Consider the following 12,548-nt stretch of genomic DNA (forward strand, 5'->3'; position numbering starts at 1 on the left):
TGCAACCCCACACATCCATCCATTTCCTTCTCAGTCTCACACTCACTTCCATAAATCTCACGTTCTCCAAGGTTAATCCTTAATCAACCCTACTGAGCCACTGCATGCCCTGTACGCTTTGTGATTCTTTATGTGGAATTTGTTTTTTGCCCACTGTATTTTCCAGCACAGGCTATCAACAGCCTTCTGAAGGAGAAGGGAACACCAGAGAATTGTTTTCTTTATACCTAATGTACGTAATTATGCTCTTTCTCAGGCATGAGCAGCCCTCATGGTTCAGGTAGGGAAGAAACTGCAGTATCTGTAACAGTTGCACTGTAGAGAAACCTCTCGTTTTTTCCCCAGTTCCTAACCCCTGGCCTGATTGTGTTCCTATGCCAAACTACACCTCCAAAAGAAAACTGAAGTTATAACTATTCAGTGCTGAACCCAAGGGGTCTCCTCAGAGAAACGAGCCAGATCCATTCAGATTCCCACCAGACCCACCTACTCATCTTAAGGACTTCAGAACTATGCAGTATGGGAAAGGTAAAACAGCAGTCTGAACACCAAAATACACACACCAGAAGTGTCCTTCAGTTTGCCGTGAGCCATACTGCTTCAAAGTCAGACACATCCTTCCTTGACTTCTTCCTGTTACTCCAATGGCATATTTTTAACCAAATGGCTTTGCCAGAACTGACTAAATCATAGCTGAAGAGAAAGGCAGCTTTTATGCAAAGTAGCAGAGCTTCTGTAGTCAAGTAGACTAATGAGCTGGTCTTTTAGATTTCTCTGCTGTTGTTCATGGAAAGAAAAACAATCTAGAATTCTAGCCTTAGGCCCATGGAAATACATGGAAGCTGCTGCAATTGGCAGGATAGAGTACAATCGCTCCTCAGTAGGAGCAAGATTTCCTGCAAGGTGCTCTTAGAAGGAAGCAACAAGACACCTAAGTATAAAGACTGAAATGCTTTCTTCCTCTCTTCCAGAATTCTTGAAACACAAGATGGCAGGCACAACACAGGCTTCAACCAGATCACTCATAGGCGTTTACAGATGGAGATCTCTCAGTCCGATATCTTCTTGTTTGGCTGTTGTTGGTTTCAGGGCTTTTTTGTCAGTACGTTCACCTTCCAATTCTAAGCCAACACATACAACTGCTTCAGTCCACCCACAATTTAGCCTAGGGAAAATGAAGCTTTTCTTGTACTACCCGCATTTATAATCCATGCTCCTGCTGAATGATGAAGTGCTTACACGAAGTATGCAAAGCCAGACTCTGGGGTGATTTTGCATCTTTTGTTAAGACAACACACTGAACATGAGAAGTTTTGCTCTTGATTCAGGGGAAAAGAGAAATGGCTAATGCCAGGTTTGGGTGTTTTCTTTTATTGTTAAAAGATTAAAGCATTACATTTCACCAGATACAAGAAATGGGATTTTTTTCTTCCTGACATTACAAACATCTGAATTATCAAGAGAAAATGTTGAGCTATACGTAGTCTGACTTAATCCACCAATTTAATGCATATTAGTTCATGCTTAAGACATGGCCAAAATACATAATCACAAAATAAGTACCTCAATGCTTCTAAAAACTGAGACAAGAAAGACAGAGAATTGAGTGCAAGAAATTCCCAACAAATGACTGTACACTCAATTACAACCTCGGGGCCAAGTTGTTCCAGAAGGGTTGGTAGTTTCTCGTGCCTGGCTCATTCGCTTTTAATTTGGTAAGAAATCTCATTTTAAAAATTTGATAAAAACATTTTAAAAAATAAGACATCTAACAAATGCAAAAAACCAAGCTCATTCTTCACAGAAATACAGGGGTCGCTTGCCGCTCCAGTCCTTAATTGCCTGTGTGTTTTACAAATCTTTACAAAACTAGTTTGTATCCATTTTGGTTTCAAAAACATAGTACATCCAAAAAAATATGACTCTACTGATGGGTAATAAAAAGACACGGACATGTATTTAAAATGACTTTTAAAAGCAAATTATTTCAGTAAAACATCTATCAGACAAGTTAAACATAGTACAACAAACCATGCATCTTCTGACTTGTCAGATCAGCTAAACTACTCGGTTAACATACAGCAACACTTTCGAACACTGTTGTAAATTCAGCTTCTCTAACACAAGGAAAAATACAAGCTAAATTTGTTCTTCAAGTGGTTCCAGGCTGTCAAAGTGTTTTTTAGGTGTATCATCGTTATGACGGCTTTGGCAATGGGTTAAGTGTTTCTTAAAGCCTCGGGGAAAATTTGATTCAAAATTACAACGCGGACACTTCAACAAACTTTGACCATGAGCAGCAACATGGTTTTTAAGAAGAGACTCCAAGAGAAAAGCCTTGCCACATATCTTACATTTGTATGGGCTCTGAACGTTATGCTTGTTGACTAAATGATGCAAGACCGCACCTTTTTTCATTGCACGACAGCAACAAATTTTGCAGTAGTATTTCCCCTTGCCGCGCTTCATGTACTTTGCTATTTCTTCCTCAGAAATGAAAGCCTCTTTCTCTTCGGTAAACTGAAGAACACACGGTGGCTGACTGGGAGTAGTCGCATCTATTTTGCTCTCTCTGCTGTAATCAGAGGACTCTATATCATACTGCTCTTGGTCACTGTTGGATTCTTGCTCCTTCATCTCCATCGAGTCCATCTCTGCTTTTCCACACTCGCTGCTGTTCAGTTCAGAATCTGAGTTGTCTTGGTTTTCCTTCCTGGGCTTCTTTTTTGGGCATGAGTATAACATGTCTTCGGGTGATTCTTTGGCTAATATGGACTGTTCATCTGTTGAGAATAAGTCATCCAGTGGTTTCTGATCATCTAAAGTGTGAGAAAGAAAGTCACTCTCACCAGACTCACTGGGTGTCTGGGGCTCAGAGGAAAAGCCTGGAACACATTTGTGGGACTCAGAAAACAGGATGTTTTTCGGGATTTCAGAAGGTACAGTAGTTTCAACATGTCTCTGGACATCAGAGGACATAGAAGCAGCGGGTTTCTGCATCTCAGAAAATACAGCTTGCTTTTGAATATCAGGGGATACAGCAGATTTCTGGGAGTCAGGAAAAAGAGCTTGTTTCTGTGTGTCTGGAGAAGCAGAATGAGCCTGTTTATGGGCCTCGTTGAAGAGGCCGTGTTTCTGAATTTCAGGAGAAGTTGATTTCTGAGTCTCCAAGAAGGAATTATGGTCCTGAACTTCAGGGGAAATGGCAGCAAGTTTCTGGGCTTCGGAAAATAGAGCATGCTTCTGGACATCAGGAGAAACAAGAGCTGACTTCTGGGCTTCAGAACATAAGGCATGCTTTTGGCCTTCAGTAGAAGCAAGAGAAGCAGACACCTTATTTTGGGTCTCAGAAAATACAGCACGTTTCTGGACATCAGTAGAAACAGCAGAATTGGATTTACGTGACTCTGGGAACAGAGCTCTTTTCCGAGGCTCAGGGAAATGGGATCGTTTCTGAACCTCAAAGGAAGCAGCAGAGGTGGACTTCTGAGTTTCAGAAAAATACATAGATTTCCGGGACTCAGAGAGCTTCCAGGACTCGGGAGACACCGAAGTAGCAGGTTTACGGACCTCAGGAAAGAAAGAAGGCTTCCAAGAGTCAGAGGAAACAGAATGACCAGACTTCCGAAGCTCAGGAGAAACAGAGGAAGAATGCTTCCACGTGTCAGGGGACAGAACAGGTTTCCAGCCTTCTGGGTAAACAGATGAGATGGGTTTCCATGGCTCAGAAGAAACAAGAGTGGACTTTTGGGATTCAGAGAAGGACGTCGATTTCCACGAGTCAGATACAAGCCTCCTAGACTCTGGTGATGCAACAGGTCCAGACCTTCGGGATTCGGGGGCAGACCTCCGAGACTCTACGGAAGCCTTTGGAGCCCAGGGAGAAACTGCAGATTTTTGCATTTCATGAGGCGTAGATCTCCAGGGTTCAGGGGAAACAGTAGGACCAGGTCTCCATGACTCTGGTGAAACAGCAGGAGCAGGCCTCCGGGTTTCGGGGGAAGAAGCAGAAGCAGGCCTACGCATTTGAGAAGCATGCCTCCGAGGCTCTGGAGACACAGCCGGGGAGTACCTTCGTGGTTCAGGGGATACAGCTGGAGTAGGTTTCTTTGGCTCTGGCGACACACCCGGGGAGTATCTACGGGGCTCTGGAGACACGGCTGGGGAATGGCGACGGGGCTCTGGAGACAGTGCTGGGGAATGGCGGCGGGGCTCCGGTGATACAGCAGGGGAATGGCGACGGGGCTCCGGTGATACAGCAGGGGAATGGCGACGGGGCTCTGGAGACACAGACACGGCTGGCTTCTGCAGGTCTGGGGACACAGCAGGAGCTGGCTTCTGTGGGTCAGGGGATGCATCAGGGGATTGCTTCTGTGGGTCAGGGGATGCATCAGGGGATGATTTTTCTGAGTCTGAGGACACAGATGAGACTAATTTCTCTGGATCTGGAGACACAGCCTGAACTGACTTTTCTGAATCTGGGGACATGATCTGGGCTGACTTCTCTGGCTCAGAGGAAGAAGTCAGAGCTGACTTCTGGGACTCTGGGGACACTGATGATTTCTGAAACTTGGATTCAGATTTGGAGACTTCAGGAGAAAGGGCAGGTTTGAGAGACTCAGGGGAAGGGACAGATTTCTGGGGCTCCACAGCACCATTCTTTTTGGAGGAATCTGAACCTCCTTCTACCTGTCCTTTCCGCTCCTCGTTCCATTTCTCTGGTGCTGCATGTTGCGCTGTGATGTGATAATACACGTTGCAATACATCTTGCTGGTAAAGAAACATTTGTGGCAGTGAAACAGTTTCGCACTTTTTTGATAAAATATAAGTTTACCCAAACCAGCAGCATCCATTTCATCACAATACTCTGGGTGTATGGTGCCCATGTGAATTTGTATGTTTTCATAGTCCGTTCCTCTGAAGCTGCAGTGATCACACTCCAAGCGTTCTGTGGTTTTACGCAGTATCTGCAACATGTCCATTTTTCTATGTTAATAGTCTTCACAGCACTTCACCTTACAAAGAGCAAGCTTCAGAGTTCCTGCAACAAAGGGGAAAAATAAATCTGTATGGTTAGATCTCAGTGTTAATTTTAGCTCTGTCAAATAACTGTGTTTCCCCCTCCCCCCATCCCTTTGGGAAGCCTGAGTTTTGCACAGGTACTAACTACTTCATAAACAAAGGCAAATATAGGCCACTCTGGCTATTCCAAGTCATCTTGCATCGATAGAACTTGAAAAAACAAAGCTTTACCTAACAGCAGGCCTTCCTAACAGTGTAAAAAAAGAATAGGTCCGTAAACTGTAAGAAAAGAATCCAGGCAATGAAGAGTTAACATCCATGTGAGAAACATGACTTGCTTTCTCAGTTGTCCTTTCTTCCAAGATTTGGAGTGTTTTCGTTTACGTTATGCATGTAAACTGAAATCAGAAAGTACTTTGAAACAGTGCCAGTAAAAACAAGCCATTTCAAAACTGCATTCTCTATCATAAAATTCTGGAACAAATTAAATGTTTTTGATAAAACAAACAAACAAAAAATCAGTAAGATAACAGAAGCCTAAATCCTATGCTCTGCCTTCCTCCATTGAACACTATTTTCCTTTCACTAATTACACGAAAAAATTAAAGCCACTGTTCCTAAGAACTTTATCTATTGTAAGAACAGTTTTTCCATTATTTCATCCTGTTGCCCTAATAACATCGCCAACGCTATCTCAAAAATCAGACGGCAGAGACTTCTATCCTATCTGCGTGCCAGTCCTCATATACAAAATACTTTGTTTGGACAGGATGGAAATGTCTCAAAATTATTGTTTCTGTAAGAACTCATGAAAACCAACAAAAACACAGAAATGCTGCATCAGAAACACAAAGCATTTATAATGACTCTACATTCCAGTATCTCCATCAGAAGCTACCCCAATTACCTACCACAATAAACAGAAAACGAAGTCTGGGTGATGCGATGCTCTATAAGCCACTTCCACCTAGACGTGGATGTTATCACTGCTGAAAAGCAATATTTGGACATTTCTCAACACTTATATGAATTGCACACTTTGCTTTTATTTTTTTTCCTTGCAGATTCAAATTAAAGAACATTCCACACCACCATGTCAATCTAATCTGTAAGACTTACATCCAAAGTTCGTGTGTCAATTTAAGGTTATTTTTCCTGTCTGAGTATATATATATAGATTAATAACAAGTAAAAAATACATATATACCTAATGCAAGTTTTCTCAGTTTATTGCTACACCATTAATTTTAAGCTCTGGTTTCTTACGGAAATGAGATTTACACAAAAACATTGCCCTTCAGTGAATACCAATCAAACTGGGAAAAGCAATATAATCTCAGGTTAAATTTCTACAAGTTTGGTGGAAAACAAAAACAGAGTAGCAGAAGGCTAGGGAAAAGTCACCTCTGAAGTAAAGGCTGAAGATTTCACTTAACTGTTACCGGTTCTGTTTAGCTTATAATTAGAACATGGGCAGTAGGCAACCAGTCTTAAAACCTGCAGAACAAGAAGTGTCTGACTCTGATTATAATGAGGGACAGAAGGAAAGCAGGCTAGCTGTACTGCTGAAGGATGGCATGGGCACAGCAAAAAAAAAAAAACCAGCAAGGAACTGGCTAAAGGACAGAGGGCACACAATCATAAGAAATAAAGGTCCACTGGTGTGGTGGCTCATGGAATGATGACTTTGAACATGCTGTATCTATGTACTTTACATTAAGCCACAGGAGCTTTTCCAAACGAGCACATGTTCTAGTCAAGAAGCATGGTGAGTCCACAAGCAGAGCCTGAAGATGAATCACGTTTTACACGTATGAGAACTATGTGCCATCTACGCAAGAAGTAATTGCATTGATCTACAATTATTGAACTGGAAGGAGTTTTTGGTATAAGTTACTATGTTCCAGCACTTTGAGAAGCCATACTAAGGCTTGTATCTGTGCAATAGCAAACTACCCACCAACTGGAAAGACCCACACCAAGCCTCGTCCTAACACACCAACAGATCCAGAACTCTCTAGGAATTCAGGTTCTCTTTTTTTTTTTTTTGGCTGAGGGATTAACAGCAGTGGGTGAAAAGGAGATTTGAAAGTCAAAAACAACAAACTGATGACATGGAGCTATAGGAAACAAATGTGTTTCATCCCAATCTCGACAAAATGTAATCAGGACAATAACAACATACTGCACTAATCACACTTTCAGACATGGAAGAGAATACAGATTGGCAATAAGCCTGAATTCTCTATTTTTAGTTTTTTCCCCCAAGTACAGGAAAAAAAAAAAAAAAAAGTATTTTCCAGCTGAAAATATCACAGTACACAGCACAGTTTTCCAGGCAATCACTTCTACTTTTTTCATGACTTTCCTCCTCTTCACACAGTACCTACACGCTGCAATTTCTGGAGTTGACTGTTACTTTTATCTCTTAACTCCACACAGTCTCCATCCTCCGCCTTTATTTGGTCCTATCTTACTTTACAATGAGAATTTCCATTTTCTTTCAAATGCAACAGGAGAAGTCCTCCCTGCCTCCCTTCCACAAGCTGTCCCAGTTACTGCTAGGCTTTTCTGACCAGGAGGTGATTCTAGAAGTGGAAAACTTACAGGCACTTCCCTCATTTTCATCTCCATATGCTGAAAGATTGACATTCAAGCCTTTAGCATATGAGCAACAGTGAAGAGTTAGGGGTAGTTTCTCTTGCACCCACCATTATTGATTTTTATAACTTCAGCACACCATAGCTGGCAATCACTACAGAAAGTGCCTCTTCTGCTGACATCTCTACTTAATTTAGGCATACTTCCGAGCAAGAGATCCTCAGTACTGCCACATCTTCAGCCATGACTATGCAGAACAGTAACTCTAGTTTTAAAGTAGCTATTCTGAGACCACTAACAAATCTGCACAGTGCTGAGCTACTATTAACTTGTAATGCCATTTAAATTCAGCAGGTTCACTGAGCATGCATCTGAACAGCCAGTCTGTAAGACTTTCTTGTTAACATCCTTACTCACTTCTCCCTTTGAACTCAAAATGCCACTGCTTACACACACCTCTGATTACTGCCCTCCTCTAACTTAAAATCACAGAATGCTTTGGTTGGAAGGGACCTTAGAGACCACCTGGTTCCAAGCTTCCATCCAGCCCGGTCTTCAACACCTCCAAGGAAGGAAAATCCACAGATTCTCTGGGCAGCCTGTGTCAGTGCCTTACCACACTTATGGTAAGGAATTTCCTCCTTGCATCTAATCTAAATCTACCTTTTAGTTTAAAACTGTCACATCCTGTCCTACTGCTACGCACCCTGGTAAAGAGGCCCTCTCCAACATTCCTGCAGGCCTCCTTTTAAGTATTGGAACAATGCTGCCTCCCAGAGTCTTCTTCAAGCTAAATAACTCCAGCTTTCTTAGCCTTTCTTTGTAGGAGAGGTGCTGCAGCCCTCAGCCATCTATACTCAGCTTTGTCACATGGATAACTGCACGATTCGTATTTCTCTTTGCCTTCAACCAGACCATACCTTAGACTGGATTATGCCTTAGATGCTGCCTTGCCTAGCTGGGTGCAGTCTGAAGAACAGCAAGTCACTGTTTTCCAAACAGCCCTGAACCATCCAGGCTAGCAACCATATGCTCAATAACAAAGATTCCATGGCTTAGGACCTGCATGAACTGTGATGTAACATAACATTTGCTCAGTGGCATCTCTGAGACAGTGCTAAACAATATGGACCACGCTGATTCTGCATAAACACTTCAATGCAGACCTCAAAGGAACCTACCTGTACACTGCTCCAGCTCCTGTCAATAAAAAGGATAAGGACCCAGTAAAGTGCCTCGTGCATTTGACCAAACAGTAAACTCAAGAACTGCTCTAGTCATCTGGAAGTCCCTTCTGAAGAAAAGTGTGAATCTCAGGATGAAGATCAAGCATGCGGTGACAAACCAGTTTCCACTGAACACACCAGACACAACAAACTGTGGGAGTTTATTTCAGACCTGCTGAAGACCCCTAAGATTAAAAAAGAGCTGCTATCTGCCCAAGTACAAATAACTGCTGTGCAGTTTTTCTAAGCACTCTTGTCAGGTCCCAACCCACAGGTGCAGGACACACCACACTACACTGATTGGAGCTGAGGCTTCTCACCACTCTGCAACTACACAGTGCTCTGGATTCCTTAATTGCTATTTCTGCATCCCCTCCTGCTTTCCTCACTTTGCACGACTGTGACACACAAACCACAAATACAGATATAACCAAACAGAACCAATTAATTCAGTAAGAATACATTACAAGTGAAGGAGAAGCTTGAAGCCCTGCACTTACACTTGCCCTGTCCACACAACCTGCTTCTACTCAAGACAAAGCACTGACAAGAAAAGAAGCAAAGAAGCCTCCACTAAGATTCTGGAGTTTGTAATACTAAACTTTAACCAAGGGCAGACAAAGCTTCTTCAGATTTTTCCAAGACGTTAAGATTTCAATCTGAACAGCAAAGTGCTCCCGTCCACAAGCATCAAGCACAGTAACAGTGCTGGTGCCAGCTCAGCTCTTAGCTCGACCACAGCTTTTTGCTGGCCTATAAGGGACACAGATCAACACCCAGGACTCAAGTGAAAATCTGATGAAGGGACTCAGCTTGTGTTGAGCTGAGCAACAGGAACAGCCCAAACCCAGCAGGACTTACGGCCACTCCAGACCTAGTTCCAGGATTCAGCATCTCATTGCTTGTCACAATCCCAGTGCAGGATTAGCCATTCATCCCAACACCTCTCACAAACCTCCCAGTGGCATAAAAGAAATCTGCAGGAGACATTGTGCGCCACCAAAAATAGGCCCACAGTGTTAGGCACAACACAGTGACTCTGGCAACTAACAAAATGTCTCCATTTCTCAATCTCATTTCAATCCCATAGTTACAGGTTCTTTTTAACATGATGTGCAGAATTTCAGAATATGGCAACATGCAGACTGATGTATCATCCTTCAAAACCAGTCCATCCTGGTTCTCACTGACAAAAGGAGCTATACTTCTCTCCCTCTTGATAAAGAATTGATCATAATGAGAGACAAGCAGAGAATGAGGATGTGCAAAGCACATCAGGGGCGCCAGTGCAGCTTTGAAAAGGAAGTTATACATTTTATACGATACCCTGTATTTGCATTGTTTTCTCCAGATCCAGCGGGACCTAAAAATAGTGCTGCCATCCACACCATCCTGAAAAATGAGCAACAAACTAGTGTGAAGCAATGGTTTCCAGCATCCTCCCACACAAGCGTGCAACACGATTCTATCAGTTCATCAAGCAAATGATGAAGTAAGCCCATACTCCTAGAAATGTCTTCCTCAGATAATCCTCTCACTTGTACAGGGTGCCACTCATCACAGCTCTGCTCTGACAAGCCCTGTCCACTGCACAAGAAAGATGGCTGTTCACTTCCATTGGTGGAAGCTCAGGCAAAGACTTCAGCCACATTCTCTGTCAATGGAGATGGTTGACTGTAAAGTTAGTACCCAGCACCAGACACCAGGATACAGCTGCACCATGGCTTCTACCAGCAGGACCAGATCAGACTGCAGCTGTATTTAGGCAAAAGGGAAAGTGACACACTCCTGCAGTGCCAAGAAGTAGACAGGAGCACTCTTGTGGCAACACCCTGCTTCTCCTAAACCTGTGCAATGGCTGACAAGAAACAGAAGCTCAGATCCCACAGGCAGCGATGAAGCGGAGCAGGTGCTTCCCAATGTACACAGAGGAGATGTGAGGGTTGGCTCCAGCACACAGGGAACAAGAGGCAGCACCATGCTCTTGCTACCCCACAGAGCCCACAGAAACCTGACTACTCACAGCCACGCTGCCAACACCAGCAATCACATTTGTGCAGTGTTCCATCAGCAGTGATTGCTGGGTCCAGCTTTAAAACTGCACTAGGAGAGGAGGCTCCGACACCCTGACTTTGCCAGCCACCAACACTGAGAGATGTGCTGGGAGAGCATGCACTTGGTCCAGCAAGGGGGCTCTTGCACGATGAAGTCCCAGGTTCAGCTCAGAGGAAAACTGAACAGTGTCATCAGTGCTTGATGCTGAAGGCTTTGAGAACATGAAGGATGCAGCACTTCACCTACCTCATGGGCCTTCTGTCTTTGCTAGGACAAGTCTGCAGAGCAACGTGAGTTCCTAGTACAAGAACGAGGGGCAACCTAAAGTACTAAGTATCTGACATACCTACATCAAGATTAAGGATAAGAAATTACCGTTTCATATCATTCAGACAGGGCAGTGTAACTCCGTATTAGCAATAATGCGCTGTTAGCTTCCAAAACTGACCTCAAAACAACGTACTTCTGCAGAGCTGAGCTGGTGAAGCGGCACGGGACCAAGGAGCACACACAGGCACGCTGTACCATACCCTTCCCGCGGTGACCTCGAGCTACGAACTCCACCTGCATTACACCGAGACAAAATTCGACGTGAGGACGGCTGAGGGAAGGGAAGAACGAAGTCGGAATCTCCACCTCCCTGCCACAAATCGCACAGCTCGGCCCCAGCTCCGGCTCCCGGCAGTGCCGACTTACAGCCCCGGTGCGGCGGACCCTCCCTCCCCGCGGGGCCCGGCTCGGCACGAGGCCGGCTCCGATCGCCCCGAACGGCTGCGGGGTTCCAGTGGGGGCGAGGCCGGGAGGCGTCGCCTGCGGGGGCCCGGCACATCGCCGCCTCCCGGCCTCGCCCGCACTCGAACCCCGCAGCCCCCCGCCCTGCGGCCCCGAGGCGGCCCCGACCGAGGGGAAGGCCCCGGCCCGCCGCCCGGGGCGGAGAGGAGCCCGCTCGGCGCCTGAGGGCGGCGGGAAGGGCCTCCCCGCTCTCACCGCACTCACCGCCGAGGCACCTCCAGCGGCCGGGCGCAACACAGGACACACGGCGGCGGGCCGGGCCGGGCCGGCTTCGCTAGCGGGCTCGGGCCGTGCGAGGGGCGGGGAGGAGGAGGAGAAGGAGGGGGCGGGGGGACGGGGGGGCGCCGTGAGGAGGCGCGCAGCCGAATGGCGGCCGCCTCACCGCCCCCCCGGGCCCGCCCGCCGCCCAACAGGAAGCGCCGGCGCCGCGCTCAGTCCCGCCCCTCGCGGCCTCCCGCCTTCTCGGTCAGGTGGTGCTGCCGTAAGGCGGAGCGGCGGCGGGAGGCGGGAGCATCCTGTCAGCTATGGGACGTCGTGCGGGGTTGATGTGGGCTACGCCTTCCAAGAGCTAAATTACAATTAAATTAAATTACAGATCTAACCTGCATCAAGCAATGAACCTCTTGTTTGCGGTGACACCTGCACAGAATGGGCTTAATTCACACGAACCACGCCCCCTTTGTCAGTTCAGTGCCCTGCTTCAAACCAGCAGGAGGATGGTCTCATGGCTGTGCTGGGTTACCTGCTCTGCCCTAATGTGCTCTGCTGGCCTCTATAGTGCTCACATGAGCCCTTCTGTGTCTAACCTGCGTTGGTGGTGGGGTTGCTAAAGCAGCGCTAAGTGAAGCTGT

At 45.7% G+C, this 12,548-nt stretch overlaps 1 protein-coding gene across 2 annotated transcripts; it reads right to left on the reverse strand.

The window, feature by feature from the left end:
- Positions 1-1,348: 1,348 nt before the first annotated feature.
- CHAMP1 (chromosome alignment maintaining phosphoprotein 1) lies at positions 1,349-12,079 on the reverse strand. Of its 2 annotated transcripts, none has more exons than XM_015849587.2 (3): positions 11,902-12,079; positions 11,369-11,469; positions 1,349-5,042 (listed from the first exon to the last, which is right to left on the reverse strand). In XM_015849587.2, the coding sequence occupies exon 3, from the start codon at positions 4,981-4,983 to the stop codon at positions 2,140-2,142; it is 2,844 nt and encodes a 947-aa protein (XP_015705073.1). In that variant the 5' UTR covers positions 4,984-5,042; positions 11,369-11,469; positions 11,902-12,079; the 3' UTR covers positions 1,349-2,139. The 2 variants fall into 2 exon arrangements, with proteins under 2 accessions (XP_015705073.1, XP_015705056.1); XM_015849570.2 differs by having other exon boundaries at positions 11,354-11,469; positions 11,902-12,078.
- Positions 12,080-12,548: the final 469 nt, after the last annotated feature.

The sequence above is a fragment of the Coturnix japonica genome, chromosome 1, assembly GCF_001577835.2.
Source record: "Coturnix japonica isolate 7356 chromosome 1, Coturnix japonica 2.1, whole genome shotgun sequence".
Taxonomy (NCBI): domain Eukaryota; kingdom Metazoa; phylum Chordata; class Aves; order Galliformes; family Phasianidae; genus Coturnix; species Coturnix japonica.

Excerpts from the sequence above, each read along its gene's own strand:
- CHAMP1 (XM_015849587.2), bottom strand. The coding sequence starts at position 4,983 with ATGGACATGTTGCAGATACTGCGTAAAACCACAGAACGCTTGGAGTGT.